This window comes from Diabrotica undecimpunctata, chromosome 4 (assembly GCF_040954645.1).
Source record: "Diabrotica undecimpunctata isolate CICGRU chromosome 4, icDiaUnde3, whole genome shotgun sequence".
NCBI classification, from domain to species: domain Eukaryota; kingdom Metazoa; phylum Arthropoda; class Insecta; order Coleoptera; family Chrysomelidae; genus Diabrotica; species Diabrotica undecimpunctata.
This window is the reverse complement of record NC_092806.1, coordinates 10,383,088-10,401,117: the sequence shown is the minus strand read 5'-3', so window position 1 is coordinate 10,401,117 and position 18,030 is coordinate 10,383,088. Positions and strand designations below refer to the sequence as shown.

Here is an 18,030-nt window from a genome sequence, read left to right as displayed (position 1 = left end):
GTTTTCTATCTTTTGCGTTATTTTGCCGGTTCTTAAGGCACTCATCCCTGTATAGTCATTAGTAGAAGCGAATCAGTTTTAATCCCCACTGTTCACGCAAAGCAAATATGTCTCTTTGTCGAACTGAAACCGGTACAAAAAAGGAAGAAAAACAGCATCCAGTCCAATTCACGGGAGAATACTTAGGATGAGGGAGTGGAATCTCGGATAAGGAAAATGGTCCAAAATTTTTTTTTTGGAAAACATACCACCAAACGTCGACAGCATAATGAACAGAGTGAAGGATGATGAGGACCTACCAGCTTTTTCAAAAACCACATTTCGTAGGCTACTAAATGATAAGAGGTCGAGATTCGATAATGATGGAAAGAAAAGATATCATATGCTGGAGACACAAGTACCTCAGACAAATATAGTAATAATTATTAATAATATTTCTAAATAACGAGAAATATCTCAGATTTAATGCTCATTTGTTTTTTTTAGTACTGTACGTACATTACATTTCAGTTATCATCTTGTCTAATTAATTTGTTTTTTTTTGTTTATTTTCTTATTTAACTCAGTTAAATTATTGAGTAAAGAGTTTTGAAACAAAGCGCGTACGGTCCTGATTTCTCAGTCTATCGCCAAACTACCACACACCTACCACTGTGCTGACATGAGCGGCACCGCTGCGCACCGTAAGACCAACACTGGATTCTACTGTAGCCAAGAAACTAAGAAGCAACCAAGCAGGTTTTCGCGCTAAACGCTACACTATCGACCACATTTATACTTTAAGAATTATTTTGGAATAAGCTAGCGAATGACAAAGAAATATAAATATAATACACAAAGGCGTTTGAGATTTAATTTCAATGCAGGGCCACTGCCATCCGCTTATAAGTATTTCAACCTTCTTAGGTCTCCTCAGAGCATCATATGCAGAAGCTCTGGATTGAAAATAAATCTCTGCCCTTCCGTCATAAAAGTATAATTATAGAAATATTTATGTAAGAGGTTACAACGCCATCTAATAACAAAATTAGTAAAAATTCGAAGATTTCTTACTTGGCGACACTAAAATTTAAATATTTGTCTCCTGGGCTTTTTACAATATATTCAGACATATTGATGAATTTACCGATAAGGGGAATCTACAATTTACATTCCACGACCTGTCAAAGTATCTAAATTATGGTCTATCAAAATTTTGCCATCACTCCAAAAAAAAAAAACCGGATTACTCTATAAAATGGAATTACAAAAATGTATAACTGGAACCAAATTGGAAAAACATGTAATTTTAATTACAATATTTACTCTGATTTGTTCTCTAAATATAAAATACTCAGTGTGAAATATGTCACAAAAAAATTGTTTCACAATCAATTCTTAAATCTTTCTTCTTAAAAAATCCTGAGTAGTTTATCCATCAGTATGGTTACGCCTGGTATACAAGGGTGGCCACAGATGACAAGCGGCCGAGGCGCCTTTAACGCGCGTTGACTGCTTGTTGCCCTTTTCGGTAGTGTTCACATGTAGCGCTACAAAATAGAAAATAGTAGTGTATAAAGTTTTCATCGACGATGGACATTGAATCAGCGGTGTGCTTTTGGGTGTTATATAGAAGGATGAAACGACGTCAGCAAAGACGAAGGAGGTATTGGGTGCATCCAATTCTAAGAAACCGGTTAACGAATAGTTTATACATTACCCTCTACCCAAATCTCAGGCAACATGGACCTAAATTTTTTAATTACTTTCGGATGTCGACGACATCATTTGATGCACTGTTAGCACTTATTAGACATGAAATAACAGCCAGTGTCAATGCAGTACGATATTGTATTTCACCAGAAGAAAAACTCATAATAACGCTAAGGTAATTATATTTATACTATTAATTATATATATATATATATATATATATATATATATATATATATATATATATATATATATATATATATATATATATATATTTATATATAACGTATTTTAATGAATCATAAAAAATAAAAATAAAAAAATTGCGGGTTTTACTATCTTAAAATTAGATTCAAAACGACTAGATATAATACCTTTAATTGTCAATAAATAAATCTAATTCGGATTCCTGTGAGGAGTAAGTGGCAACTGTGGAAGCTGGTGATGTCATACTCATATCTTGTAACTGTTCATTACTTGGAGAAAAAATGGAATCGTTGTAACTTGTATATGTCCCACGTCCAGGTGTATAACTAGGTTGAGATGATGGAATAGCCGGGCAATACTGCTGAGTGTGTGGTATAGAATACCTTGGTAATGGCGGTGCTGAACTCATATAATTAGACGTACTTGGGAAAATTTTCTCTGGCTCGGGCGTCTGTTTTTGCAATATTAAATTATATATATATCAATTTTTGTTTTTAAACGTTTATTCTCCGGTATTTTCTTTATTTCTTTAAAAAGAGACAAACAGAATAATTTATCTTCATCTTGTTCATCCTGTTTGTCTGGCACTTGTCTTTGTGCTAAACTTTTTTCTAATATATTAGCAAAGTGCTGATCAGCCGGATGAAGTTTAAGTTTTTTTGTTTTTTGGCGTTCCCTTGTAGGTGTAGAAACAGTCGCTTCCAAAGACGAATTCTGCACACTACCATTTTCCACTTCTGATATTGGAAGTTCTGCATGTACTTCTGGACCGAAGTTACTTTCAGTAACATTTTTTTGAACTGAGTTTTGCAGGAACCTCAACCTATTATAATGAATGTACGTGCTTGTTGGTTTTGCGCCGGAGCCCGATTTTAGCATCTTGTTTTTTTTGTCTTGTTTGACATAGTGATCCCTTATGCTCTTCCATTTTTTTTGTAATGATGTTCCTGTAATAGATAAAATATTGTTACTTTGTTGCAGATATTTGGCAAGTGGATGCTCTATGGGTGAATTACATTATTCTTATAAGATTGGAAGGTCTACTGTGGCAGGAATAATTCATGAAGTATGTAAAGTGTTATGGAGAGAACTAAAAACTGTAGTAATGGAAATACTCACAGCAGATAAATGGAGAGAAATTGCTAACGGGTTTGAGAAACACGCTAAGTTTCCTAACTGCATTGGCGCAATCGATGGGAAACATATACGGTTATTCCAACCGGCACAGTCTGCTTCACTATATTATAATTATAAACACTTTTTCTCACTACTACTACTAGCATTGTGTGATGCAAATTATTGTTTTACATGGGTTGATATTGGTGCATATGGGAAAAATAGCGACTCGGGAGTATTTCAAGAATCTACATTGTACAGAATGCTTATGGAGAAGACACTGAACATTCCTGAACCAACGGCAATAACAGGTGGGTCCATTGTGCCCTATGTAATAGTGGGTGATGAAGCTTTTGCTCTGATGGAAAATTTAATGAAACCATTTGGTGGAAAATTACTCACGTACGAAAAAAAAATTTTTAATTATCGTTTAACTCTTGCAAGACGGTATATCGAATGTACATTTGGTATCATGTGCAACAAATGGCGAATATTACATCGACCGTTAGATGTAAATATTAATTTCGCTGAAGATATTGTGAAAGCTATTTGCGTACTCCACAATTATGTTAGGCAAAGAGATGGTTCTACGTTTGAAGAGACGCTTTATACAGCACCGCTAACTAATCTACAACAATCCTCCACTCGACGCACTGGAAGAGTGACAGAAAATGTACGAAATAAATTTATGCATTATTTCGTTAATGAAGGCAAAGTGGACTGGCAAAATAGCATGATTTGAATTGTAAAAAAACAATAATAAAAAAAGTTCTTACCTAATATTTTTTTCTTTTCATCGGTATCTTCGTTGTGGCAAAAAATTAACACTATCTCCTCCCAAGCGTTTTTTTTAATAATTCTATTGCTATATTCGCTATTAGTCATGTCCCAAATGGCTGGTCTTTTTTGAATTTCATCAATGAATTTATCTGTATTAAATTCTTCGCCCATATTTTTGATATTTTTAGATTATTAAATTATAACTGATAATACACCACACTGCACAAACTGCGCCTTCCAACTGCATAGGCCGATGTGTTCCAATGTACTTTGTCAACCGCGCGTTTTGTGTTGAAGGCGCGGACACAAAGTCCCGAGCGGTTGCTCAGCGGCGACTGCGCGTTTTTCGAAAGGCGCGTTTTCATGTAAATAAGCAGCTTCATTTCTTAGTAAGTTACAACCGCGCTGTTTCTGAAGGCGCGTCGACCGCTTGTCATCTGTTACTGCTCTAAGTATATCTTCTAATCCTCAGTAAAAAATCATGATTCGCGAATGGAAATCGTAGAGTTTAACATCGTAGGTGGGCTGCAGTGAGTGCAGCGATGCGACATTTAAAACCATCATTTTGAAAGTGCCACAAGCACGTACGATCTCTATAGCGATCATATTTAGCTATGTGGCGGAACGGTTATGTTCGACGTTCGACGTACACCAAAAGATGTCAGAAATCGAATGCATCTACATATATTTTGCAGATTGTGCATATATATTTGCTTTTAGGATAAGATAAAATCCAAGAATCCAGAATCTTGCTCATTTATTCCCGGAAATATCTGTTTAAGGTCTAATCAGGTCACCGCTTTGTTCCCGATACTCTCTTACATATAATACTTCTCGTTAAATATCCTTACAAGAGAAACACTTTATTAAATTACGTTAAAGTAATAACTTGTGCCCCGCGATTATCGAGTTAAAAACATGATTCGTTTATTTTATTATTTTTTTTTTTAATTTGTAGCATTAGCAAATATCTCCTCGTATTCATTTTACTCTAATAATAATAGCATAGAGCATTTTCTGTTTATAAAATTCATTTGGACTGAGACAATTTAATCATCATCATATAACGGGGGTCCTACGGCGATTGCCGCTTCCCGCATTTCAGCCTCCATCTCTCCAATCTCCCTCTTCTAAGCCTCTAGATTGCATTGTTTTTGTGATTTCTCTTCTCCAGGAATTTGGTGGTCTTCCCCTTTTCCTTCTTTCTGGCGGAACATACATTAAGGCTTTCTTTGGCCACCGCTCCTCCTCCATTCTCATCACGTGACCATACCATTGTAATTGCCTTCCTTGTATTCTATCTGAAAGAGTATCTCTAATTCCTGTACGGTTTCGTATTTCCTCATTCCTGATTCTTTCCATTCTCGATACTCGACATGACTACTAAGATAATCCATTTCCACAACGTCTACTTTATCTCGTTCATTCTTTGCCATCGTCCAACATTCGGCACCATATGTGGTAATTGGTTCTACAATTGCTCTGTATACGCGAAGTTTGGTATGCATCTTTATTTTATTAGACCACAGTAATGAATTCAGTTAAGGTGCTATGTTTTCTCCGTTCTGCTGTACGGCATGGAAGCCTGGACACTGAAAAAGATAAACATCAAAAACATTGAGGCATTCGAGATGTGGTGTTACAGGAGAATGTGGAAAATACCATGGACAGAAAGAGTAACAAATCAAGATGTTCTGCTAAAGATGGGGAAGGAATGCGAAGTCATAAAAACCATACAAACGAAAAAACTGGAATATCTGGGCCACATAATGAGAGGAGAAAAGTACTCTCTGCTTAGACTCATAATCCAAGGAAAAATCTCGGGAAAGAGAAATGTGAGACGTAGGAGGATTTCCTGGTTGCGAAATTTAAGGGAGTGGTATGGGTGCAGTTCGATACAGTTGTTCAGAGCTGCAGCCAACAAAGTGAAGATTGCTGTGATGGTAGCCAACCTCCGATAAGAGATGGTACTGCAAGAAGAAGAAATGAATTCAGTATTCGGATGCATTTTTTCCCTTGGGTTATTCGGTTTTGTACATCTATCTTATCTCTGCCATCTGCTGATATGATGCTTCCTAGATATTTATACAGGTTGCAGCCTTTTATGACTGCGTTTTCAAGCCTCAGATCTGTGGTATTTCCTCCAATTTTTAAATATTCTGTTTTGCTTATGTTTACAGTAAGCCCCCATTTGGCATATTCCTCAAATAATTTTCGATTCATATAATTTATATCTTCCTCATCGGTTGCAACCACCACCTGATCATCTGCAAACAACAATGTATACAGAGTTTCTTATCCCACTTCGATGCCCATAAATCTACATTTATTTCTCCAATTCGTCAATGCTTCTTGGACGTATATTTTAAAGAGTGTCGGTAACAAACAGCATCCTTGCTTTAGGCCTTTAGTGACTTTAAATTCATTTGAGGTTCTGGTTCCAATTTTTACACAACTAACTGCATTTTCGAACAATTTATACATCGCTCGGATATACGTCGAATCCAATCCGGCCTTTCGAGGACCTCAAACATTTTCTTTAACGGGACACTATCATATGCTTTCTCAAGGTCTATAAATACCAAATGGGTCTCTCTACTTCTTTCGACACGCTTTTCAATTATTTGTCGTAGGATAAATATATTATCAAGGCAGGATCTCCCGGTACGAAAGCCGCTTTGTTCTTCAATATCTTGTATCTGTCTTTCAACCCTCTTCTTTAATATTCTGCCATACAACCCGCCCACAGAGCTCGTCACACTAATACCTCTATAATTGGAACAGTCTCTTTTATTCCCTCCCTAATTTAATTCATTATGAATTTCTAGCGGAGCTATTGCCGCCATCTTCGGGCTGTTTCGATTCATTTGATGAGGGAAATCGGTCCACGTTAAGTTTTTTTGTTGTACAATTGGTTGGTGTAACTTGGCGTCGTCTACAATCTTCCTTCTTTCTTTCATGTTTTTGCGTAGAGCTTTCAAACCTCTATCTCAAACTTTTCTGAGCTCTCTAATTATCGGGTTTTCCATCTCATTTTGGCTTTTCCTCTTGATCTACTGGTCCTCTTGATCTACTTGATTTCACTTCTTCTACGGCACTGCAGCCCAAATTGCGCCTTGGCCTCCTTTATTTTTTGCCTACACCCTTGCTTGTCTGTGGCTGATCTTCTCCATACACGGACTCCTAAAAGGGCATGTGCGTCGCTGTTAACTGTGTCTTCCCAGCGCTTTCTTGTCTTTCCAACCGGTCTCTTTCCCTGCATTTTAGCATTCAGTGCTCTTTTTGGTAGCCTATCCTCACTCATTCTTATCACATGTATATATAATATATTATTTTTATTTCTGTATATTATTTTGTTGACGAAATTTATAATACACTATGGCCGCTATATAATACCTATTGGTCTTTATCAGGGTAGCACTACCTTATACTTACAATATGTTCGTAATACCTACGCCAAATTTCCAACGCTCTAACGGTTTCCGTCGAAGTCTATTATTTAACTAAAACTTTAACAGCTTAATTATAGGCAGATGCAACCGATTACCACAGAAATAGTTTACAAGTTTTATTCCAACTTATAATTAATTTGAGCATCGTAGCGTCGACTGATTATGCAAAATAAAATAAAAGTTTAAAGCGTGTGCGTTTGCGTTGCTAAATTTATGTAAATCTTATGAAATTGATTGATATAATCGGCTAGAAAGCATAAAACTCCCGCTTGTGAAATTGTGCTGTGTTTATTGACGCATCTTCTTTTTAAGGATATACGGTACTATAAATTTTTACGAATTTATGCAAAATATGAAGGGAGGAAGCTATGAAGTACCGAGTACAATTCACTTTTTCTTGGAAAAATCGTAATTGAAATAGGCCATGGAATATGCCTTCCATCTTTTGGGTGGTTGGTCAATCCCACATAAGAAATCCCAAACGAATATAAACATAACCTAACTTTAAGCGATTTTAAGAAATAATGTAATCTATAAAACACGTTTAAGTCATTTTTGTTACTTATCTAACATATACAGTGAATTTATTTGTCAGGAATGTATTAAAATCATAAACAAAGTCATTCAAAGTTAAATCTTCTGTGTGTTATGTGTTGTCGTCTGTGTATTGTCTCCATAGAAGTAGTAATAATAAACTATACTTGAGAATCAAATTTGTAGGCAGTAAATTCTCCGAACTGTGAATGCGATAAACCAACAACATCGTTGCCAGTTTGTAATGATAGATATTCTAGCAATTTATCATTTAATCATTGACATGCAGCAAAATTATAATATTAATGATCGTTTTGTATTTGTTAAGGTATATAATAAAATGTATTTAGGAACATCAATATTTATGTATATTATATTTATATACAATACTTATATATAGAAAACATCTAAAGTACGATAATATTCTTTGTAAAAGTCATACATGACAACATCGCATTCTAGGACCGGTAGAAAGGAATAGTAGATCAACGTTGTCATAATATAGAGAGAGATAAATTGCTCATTGACTTCCTAGCTTAGCATTCAGTAGCGTATCGTTCACACTGTTGCAGTGACTTTTAAAAATTAATCTTAATATAATATGATATGAGACTTATATTTAACTTTGAAGTGTATACTTCTTATCACAAAAAAACACTTACTTTCAAATTCCATAATTTTGTACAAAACATACGAGACAAAGAAACTTTCTATGACATTTAATGACAAACTATAATTTTTTTTAATGACATTTTTTGTTTGTTACAAAAATTAATTATCAAAAAGGCAGGTAGAGAGATTTACCCTGCTGTTATTTCACTGAAAGGTTTCTTTTCATTGGAATTACTTATATTTTAAATATACTAATTTACATAATTATGAAAATCCAATTCTGAACTTGCCGATTACATGAAGTGAACTTTTACTTTTAGTGAACATATAAACACTCACACATATATTATAATTAAATAAAATAAATCGAATCGAATATACCTAATATATATAAGTATTCATTTTTTTTAAGAGCAAAGTATATTGGTACAAAATGTATTTTAGTTTGAAAACTAGGTTAACAAAATAAACTTACTTACATACGAAAGTAATCTTAATAAAATGGTTCGACATCCACAGGAAGTTAAAATATTAATCATCGTATGAAGACGACTCGTCGGCTGATGAAGAGCTATCGCGATCACTATTATTTACATTGATAATAATTAATGGTTCAACCGAAATGTCCAATCTTGTGTCTAAGTCCCACATTCTATCTTCTTCTTTTATAGTGTGTCTTATACAATTTTTTCAAGACTCAGGTGTGACATTTTGTACGGCAGTAGCTAACAAGCACTTCACCTCCTCCATTTTAAAACTCAAGTTTTCCCTTGCCACTTGGTTTTTTATTTGAGCCCATATAAGCTCGATAGGGTTCAGCTCACAATGATAAGGAGGGAGGCGATGTACAATTATGTTGTTTGCACGAGACATTTCATCGACTGCATATTTCTTGAAAACAGGTATATGTATCCTCGCGAGGTTTAATAATTGTACTTTCAACATGTTGTCATTGAATGGTATATTTTTTTGAGAGATTTTGATTATTTCACCTTTTCGCCAGGCAGTCGTTGGTGATGGCTCCAACCGTCGACTGTGGTATGACGCATTGTCCATAACAACGACAGAATTTGCTTCAAGGCTTGGTAGAATATTTGAAAACCAACCTTCGAATCTTTGTGTCCTTCATCATTTTTAGTGGCAAATTTTGATTTCTCGTCCCAAAAAACTCCAGCTTACCAAATTTCGTGTTATCCCATGGCTATCACGAAATATTTAAAAATAAAAGTTTAACTTTGACCCCCTTTATTTTGGTTATTATCAACTTTCGTACTAAAGTAAGTTAGTTTAAATCGGCATATTTTAATCTCAGGAATCTAAGATTAAGTTATGGCCATTCGTTACCAAACACCATGTATATTATATTAATATATATAATAAACCAAATGTCAACAATAATCATATTAAAATTAACATAATTATAAATAGGTACATATTTATTTAATACAAGTAGCTTTGTCGTAACTTCTTATGATATTTTTCGTACGCCATTGGAAGACCTACAATAGCAATGAACCATCACTATTACTTCCAAGAATTTACTGCCTAGATTTCTGGATTCTGACTATAGATATAAACCTAAGGGAAAGTTTAGTGCGCGTTTTGGCAGCTAGTGACCTTCTTTTTGGAAGGTCACGTGGTCGATAAACCCGGCCCATTAGAAAGCTCTGTCGCACTGAGGAAACGTGACTGTATTGCAACAGTCAGTCTATTTGTACTATATCTCTATGATATATATATATATATATATATATATATATATATATATATATATATATATATATATATATATATATATTGATACGATTAGGGTTTATAGAAAATAATTTATAAGTTATATACTACATAATATTAGATATAAAAAAGTATTTGATTATTTTAAATAAGTTATATACTAGAGAATTTAATAAAAATATATTTATGTGAGGGCATTTTTAAGAAATTAGCATATAATAATTGAAAAAAGTTGTATTTTAATATTGTAAATATATTTAAGTGAGCCATGTGCTTAGGCAACCAAAAATACTCTCGGAGATTGACAGATATTTATACTCTGAAGTGACGTTTAAGAATATTTACGAATATAAGTGGGTTATAATAATATATTGTTTGAAATGTGTATTTTATTAAATTAGAATGTTAAGTTACTAATTTAATTATATATTCTGATCTGAAAAGCCTAAATGTAAACAAAATTATTAATAGAAAAGAATGGAATTCTCTGGATCTCCGGAGATGGCCATGTTTGCGAAATGGTTTGTTCCAGAAAATTCATACAAGTATGAAATAGAACAAATTGGAACATGATCTCTTACGAGATGGTTCTAGAATGTCCAAAAGATATAAATACCCGTGATTTGGATTCAAGAGGGCAGTTTTTGGAAGTTTTAGTCAGAAGTCAGGCCAGTTTATTATGAAAGTTAGTTAGAGTCAGTGAATCAAGTACAAATAGTCCAATAGTTTAATATAGTGAGTTAAATGAAGATTAAAAATTATGCATATAATTAATGCACATTTATAATTATACACAAATAATTATTGGAGATTATAAAAGTATATTGGAAGAAATTAAATTATATTATGGTTGGAGATTAATATAAATCAACTTATAATAATTGGATATTGGTATATTGAAAAGAAGAATAAATATAAATGCTGTTTGCTGGTTTGATTGGTGGTATATAAATGCTGGTGAAGAAAAATATATCTTAAATTGGTAGAAGCTGATAATTGAAAAAAGTAATTTCACAAAAAACAAGGATAACTGAAGTACGAAGACATTCAGTGGTGATTAGAATCTATATACTTAGTGGAAAACAGTTCATTTAGGCATTCAGTGAAAGAAAGGTACAAAATTTTGTTAATATAATTTAGTTAATATCATAACAATTTCAATTTTGAAGATAGTTTGTTTAAATCTAACATTGTCTATAGAATTTAATTAGTTTTATAAGAACATCAAATTAAAGATAGTTTATTTTAAATTTACATTGGCTAGGTTAGATATATATGTGTGTTTCATAATAGTTATAATAAAGATAATTTTAAAAAGTACTTACAAGCTAATTCTTTGAGAACCGCGATAAAAACCCTATATTATTAAAAATACTCATTGCTCATCATTCAAACAAAAAAAAAACACATCATAACAAATTTGGCACCCAACGCGGTGGCTCTCTATTTAAAAGAATTAGTTTGGGAAGATAAGTGCTCTCATATAATTAAATTAATTATCAGTAGAAAGAAAAAAGTATAGATTTTAATTATATTTGAACAAGTAAAGTCTCAAAATGTCTCAAGGAAAGAAAGGTACAAGAAGCAAAAAGAATGAAGAAGATGTGGAAGTAGAAACACAACCTATACAAGAGGAGAGTTTAGTTCAAGTACCACAAGATACTGCAGAAATGAATCCAGAAAGAGAGGAAAATGTCAATATGGCAGCTTTGATGTCATTAATGATGCAGATGAACAAGACAATGGAAGAGAATTCAAAAGAAATCAAAGAAGACATGAAAAAAATGGAACAGAAAATGGAAGAGAATACGAAAAAAATGGAAGAGAATTCAAAAGAAATCAAAGAAGACATAAAAAAATTGGAAGAGAATTCAAAAGAAGTCAAAGAAGACATGAAAAAAATGGAACAGAAATTGGAAGAGAATTATAGAAAATTAGAAAAGAAAATAGAAGATAATAATAATAAAATTGTAAAACAAATGGATAAAAAACTTGAAGCTGCAGAGAAAAAAGTAGCAAATGAAATAAAAAGTATACGGAATGACTACAAGAAAAGGATAGACAATGAGAGGACAGAAGTAAAGAGGATTATTCAAGATAATAAGATAGATATAGAACAGAAAATAGAGTTACAGAAATGTAACTTAGAAGTAAAAATTAACGAAGACAGGAGAAACACAGAAGAAAAATTAGACGATATACGACAAAATATCCAAATAAATTGTAATCAAATAAGAAATGTGGAACAGAGAATAGATGATATTTCACAAATGAGAGACATAGGGAGACCTTACTTAAATTTAACAAATGAGACTGGGATTAAATTCTCTGGTAATATAAAAAATTTGCATCCTAGAGTATACATAAATAGTTTAAAACATAAATTAAGATTTGTGAATAATATTAATGATATTAAAGATTATATTAGAATGACATTAAATGACAATGCAGCAACTTGGTTTGCTAGTATTGAAAATGATTTAGATAATTTTCAAACATTTGAAAATAAATTTTTAAATTATTATTGGGGTGAATTAGAGCAAGCCAAGTTTAGAGAAATTCTATATTTTGGAAAGTATAATCACAATTTAAAATCTAATATGGTAGATTATGCATTGAAATTGATAACAGTTGCAAAATATTTAGAACCACCACTTAGAGAGGATGAAACAGTCTTAAATGTATCTAGACATTTTGATGCTGATGTTGTGCAAACCGTAACTGTACAAAATATTCAAACAATAGATAGTTTCATTAATTTTATTCAAAGAATACAAAGAGGCAATATGACAAGTAATACTAACAACAGAAAAAACAATAATAACTTTCAATATAAAAAAAATGATAATCAACAATATAGACAATCATATAACAATAATACTAGGTATGGTAATAATTTACAAAATTTTAATAATAATAACAGTAATCAAATTAGACAAAATTGTAATAACAATACTAGTTATAATAGACAACATTTTAATAACAGTACTAATAATAATAGACAAGATTTTAACAATAGAAGAAATACAGAGCGACCTAACTATAACAGACAGGTAAATTGTGTTCGAAGGAATAGAAGCTGCGAAGACAGGGAACGAAATAGTACAAGGCAAGAAAATGTGAGTAGAAGTCATAGTAGGGAAAGACATAGGACATCAGATCCAAGTGGTCAGATACAATCTGACAATTCTAATAATCAAAATTTTGTGCAGTAAACTTTCTGAATTACAAGTTAGGCCATTGCTATTATGAAAAACCTTCTGAATTTATTTCTTTAGATGAGGATAAAATTATTGACTCTATTAATTTAATTTATATAAATGCTTTGGCCAAAAATAAAATGATTAAAATTATGATAGATACTGGTTCAGAAAGTACTTTAGTCTCGGAGAATTTTATTTTTAATACATTAAAACTATCAGATATAATAAAAATTCCAAAAATTAAAATTGTTGGTGCAAATAATAAGAAGTTGGGTGAAATTGATAAACTAGCCAATTTTAAAATTAATATTCTTAATAAAGAAATTAATATGCAAGGATTTATTGTCAAGGATTTATGTGTTGATATATTAATGGGAAATGATGAATTGGAAAAGAAGAAAGTAAAGATAGATTTTGAAGAAAAAATGATAACTTTGGAAGGGCAAATAATTAAATTTATGCAGAAAGATGAGGTAGAAGAAGGAATAAGAGTTGATAGGATATTATTAAAAGAAAATAATGATGTTTATGAAGAAGAAATGTATTTTGATGATAGGGAATTGTCCCAAAAGAATGTAAAGAATAATTATTGTAGTGAATATTTAAGGAATGGAAATTTTAAGCAGATGGATGCCTACGAGGCGGAGTGCGTAAAATTGGAAGCAAGGAATAATGAGTACATATTGAAGAATAATGTGATTTGTAAAGAAGAAGATATGATGAAAGTTTTAAATTGCCCTGAAGAATATAAATCAATAGTCATTTCCATATTGCAGCAACACAAGGGACTTGTCAATAAAGAAAATAGAATTGCACAAAATTATATCCATAGTATAAAAGTTAAAGAAGAAAAAGATTTTAAAACAAAATCATACCCAATACCATATAAATACAGAGAGGAAGTAAACAAAACAATTAATAATATGTTAGAAGATGGGATCATTGAGAAGGCAGACACACGTTTTATTAACCCCATAGTAGTAGTACGAAAAAGATCAGGTGAAATCAGGTTATGTTTGGATGCAAGGAATATTAACAAGATTACTGAAAAGCAATTTGAAGCACCAATGAGTATAGATGGAATATTAGGAAGAATTACAGGAATGTCATTTTTCACTAAAATCGATTTACAGCATAGTTTCTGGTTAATACCTCTAGAAAGAAAAAGTAGACAGTATACAGGATTTCAGATAGATGGAGTAGTATATCAATTCAAAGTAGTACCATTTGGACTTCAATCATCTTGCAGTGCTCTATGTAGATGTCTTCATGATATTTTGGATCAATATGAACATTTTGTAATTCACTACATTGATGATATATTAATTTTTTCTAAAACGGCTGAAGATCATGAGAAACACCTAAAAATTATAATAAATAGATTAGACAAAGTTGGACTAAAAATAAATCAAGAAAAATGTACAATTTTTCAAAAAGTAGTGATATATTTAGGTTATAAACTTAACACTAATAACTTACTGATATATCCATTTTATTCAATAGACTTGATTTGTTAAATATAAGATGATAGATTTCATTATTTTGAATCAATTTGACATCATACTTGTTGAATTTTGTATATATGGAAATTAATTTGTACCCTAAAAATCATAATTTGGGGTTAGATACAGAATTGATTGTGTAAATGTCTTTATAAAAAGTGTAAAACTTACCAATTCATATGGATGAAAGCCTGTTGAATGGAAATAATTCCTAGATTTTGTTTATAAATAAACAGAACACAATATCCATTATATTTTAATTAAGGTTATATTTTATTCTCTCCATTTGACATGACAGTTTGACCATAGAATAGCCGAACTGTGCAGCGTTGTTCTCTGTTTTGACATAGACAGCGAACAGGGATGTATTTAACACATTTTAAATAAAAAAAAAAAATTGAATTATTAAATTTAATAAGGTATGAGAAAATTAATATTTAAAAAAATAATAAGTAAATTATTTATTTTAAATATTATTTTGGGGTATTGATACGATTAGGGTTTATAGAAAATAATTTATAAGTTATATACTACATAATATTAGATATAAAAAAGTATTTGATTATTTTAAATAAGTTATATACTAGAGAATTTAATAAAAATATATTTATGTGAGGGCATTTTTAAGAAATTAGCATATAATAATTGAAAAAAGTTGTATTTTAATATTGTAAATAGATTTAAGTGAGCCATGTGCTTAGGCAACCAAAAATACTCTCGGAGATTGACAGATATTTATACTCTGAAGTGACGTTTAAGAATATTTACGAATATAAGTGGGTTATAATAATATATTGTTTGAAATGTGTATTTTATTAAATTAGAATGTTAAGTTACTAATTTAATTATATATTCTGATCTGAAAAGCCTAAATGTAAACAAAATTATTAATAGAAAAGAATGGAATTCTCTGGATCTCCGGAGATGGCCATGTTTGCGAAATGGTTTGTTCCAGAAAATTCATACAAGTATGAAATAGAACAAATTGGAACATGATCTCTTACGAGATGGTTCTAGAATGTCCAAAAGATATAAATACCCGTGATTTGGATTCAAGAGGGCAGTTTTTGGAAGTTTTAGTCAGAAGTCAGGCCAGTTTATTATGAAAGTTAGTTAGAGTCAGTGAATCAAGTACAAATAGTCCAATAGTTTAATATAGTGAGTTAAATGAAGATTAAAAATTATGCATATAATTAATGCACATTTATAATTATACACAAATAATTATTGGAGATTATAAAAGTATATTGGAAGAAATTAAATTATATTATGGTTGGAGATTAATATAAATCAACTTATAATAATTGGATATTGGTATATTGAAAAGAAGAATAAATATAAATGCTGTTTGCTGGTTTGATTGGTGGTATATAAATGCTGGTGAAGAAAAATATATCTTAAATTGGTAGAAGCTGATAATTGAAAAAAGTAATTTCACAAAAAACAAGGATAACTGAAGTACGAAGACATTCAGTGGTGATTAGAATCTATATACTTAGTGGAAAACAGTTCATTTAGGCATTCAGTGAAAGAAAGGTACAAAATTTTGTTAATATAATTTAGTTAATATCATAACAATTTCAATTTTGAAGATAGTTTGTTTAAATCTAACATTGTCTATAGAATTTAATTAGTTTTATAAGAACATCAAATTAAAGATAGTTTATTTTAAATTTACATTGGCTAGGTTAGATATATATGTGTGTTTCATAATAGTTATAATAAAGATAATTTTAAAAAGTACTTACAAGCTAATTCTTTGAGAACCGCGATAAAAACCCTATATTATTAAAAATACTCATTGCTCATCATTTAAAAAAAAAAACACATCATAACAATATATATATATATATATATATATATATATATATATATATATATGGGTAATCGATCAAATGTTGCTCCTAGTTTCGTGACAGAGGTGTTTGCATAGGAAAAACAATAACAAAACTACTAAAAATCGTCACAATGAAAAAATACCGATATTATTTGTTTTAGAAATGTGTAACGGTATTGTCTCAATTTTGGCTCACTAAACCTGTTAACAATCTCAAAGTATTCTTATATTTAAAAAAATATATCTACAAAAATATTACTTGTACGGTAACTTCTTAGACACTGCTAGTCGTGACATAACAATCTCGTACTTCATATCGGTTCCGCCTATGCCTGAAATTGAACAATAGTTCACTCTTTTCTCAGCATTATCGAGCTTATTAAACTCTCGACATCAACAACTCAACAACTTTCTCTAGCCGCAGTTTTTTGTGTTTGATTCACTGTTTCACTTCGTTTGATTTCATTCAACGAGGAAATTCAATAAAGCAAAAAATTCATCTCTAGAGATCCAAATCGACGATGTACTTGGCTTTTAATAAGGCTAGTTACGTTTCTATTATTTATCAATATGTTTTTGTGCTGTGTAGGTTAAATTATATAAAAAAACTAGCGTTTTAAAACTATTAAGGTGTTTACAAATACAGAAACTTATAAAAACTAGATTCTTAATCGTTTCCTCTTAAAACCGACATATTTTCAAAAACTTCTACGGCGTCCCTCCGTTTGGATACACCAAAAAGACAAGGAGAACACATATAAATAAAGGAAGAGCTGAACAAGATTTGGACACACCAAAAAGACACAGGGAACACATATAAATAAAGGAATAGCTGAACAAAATTTGTTTTCTGTTTTTATGAACTCTTTACGTCCTTCCCTCCTTATGGAGTATTGGGCGCTTTTGCGTTTCTTAGCCAAAAGTGAAAGTGATGGCTGGATCAGCGCTAACGCTTCTGTTTTATTTCTTGGAAATTTCTTCTCTAAGTTTCTTTCATTCCTCTCTATTTTTCGCCCTGTTTGACCTCTCTCGATCTCGGCTAATCATTTTATGATCTCTTGTTACAGTTCTTCTCCAGCTGTTATCCAGTCTTCCTCTTCTTCTTCTTCTTCTTCTGTCTGTCTGGGTGATATAGTGGCTGTCTGGTTATATTATTTTGGTCTTTCCTTAGTGTATGCCCAATCCACTTCCATATCCGTCTTTTAATCGAGACTGTTATTTTATCTTGTTTTGCTCTTCTCCATATTTCTGCGTTTTATTATTTTATCAGGCCAGTATATATTTGCAAGTTTGTCCATTTTCTTCTGCATATGGTTATTATGCCCAGTTAGGACATAAATGTCGTCTGCGAACTCCAAATC

At 31.5% G+C, this 18,030-nt stretch overlaps 2 protein-coding genes across 6 annotated transcripts in view; both read right to left on the bottom strand.

Annotated features, from left to right (window-relative positions):
- The window catches only part of btsz (bitesize), a 513,708-nt gene that overhangs the window by 27,027 nt on the left and 468,651 nt on the right, over positions 1-18,030 (bottom strand). The window lies entirely within an intron of this gene.
- LOC140439147 (uncharacterized) lies at positions 1,987-4,211 on the bottom strand. Its single transcript, XM_072528870.1, has 2 exons — positions 3,792-4,211; positions 1,987-2,846 (listed from the first exon to the last, which is right to left on the bottom strand). The coding sequence occupies exons 1-2, from the start codon at positions 3,964-3,966 to the stop codon at positions 2,365-2,367; spliced, it is 657 nt and encodes a 218-aa protein (XP_072384971.1). The 5' UTR covers positions 3,967-4,211; the 3' UTR covers positions 1,987-2,364.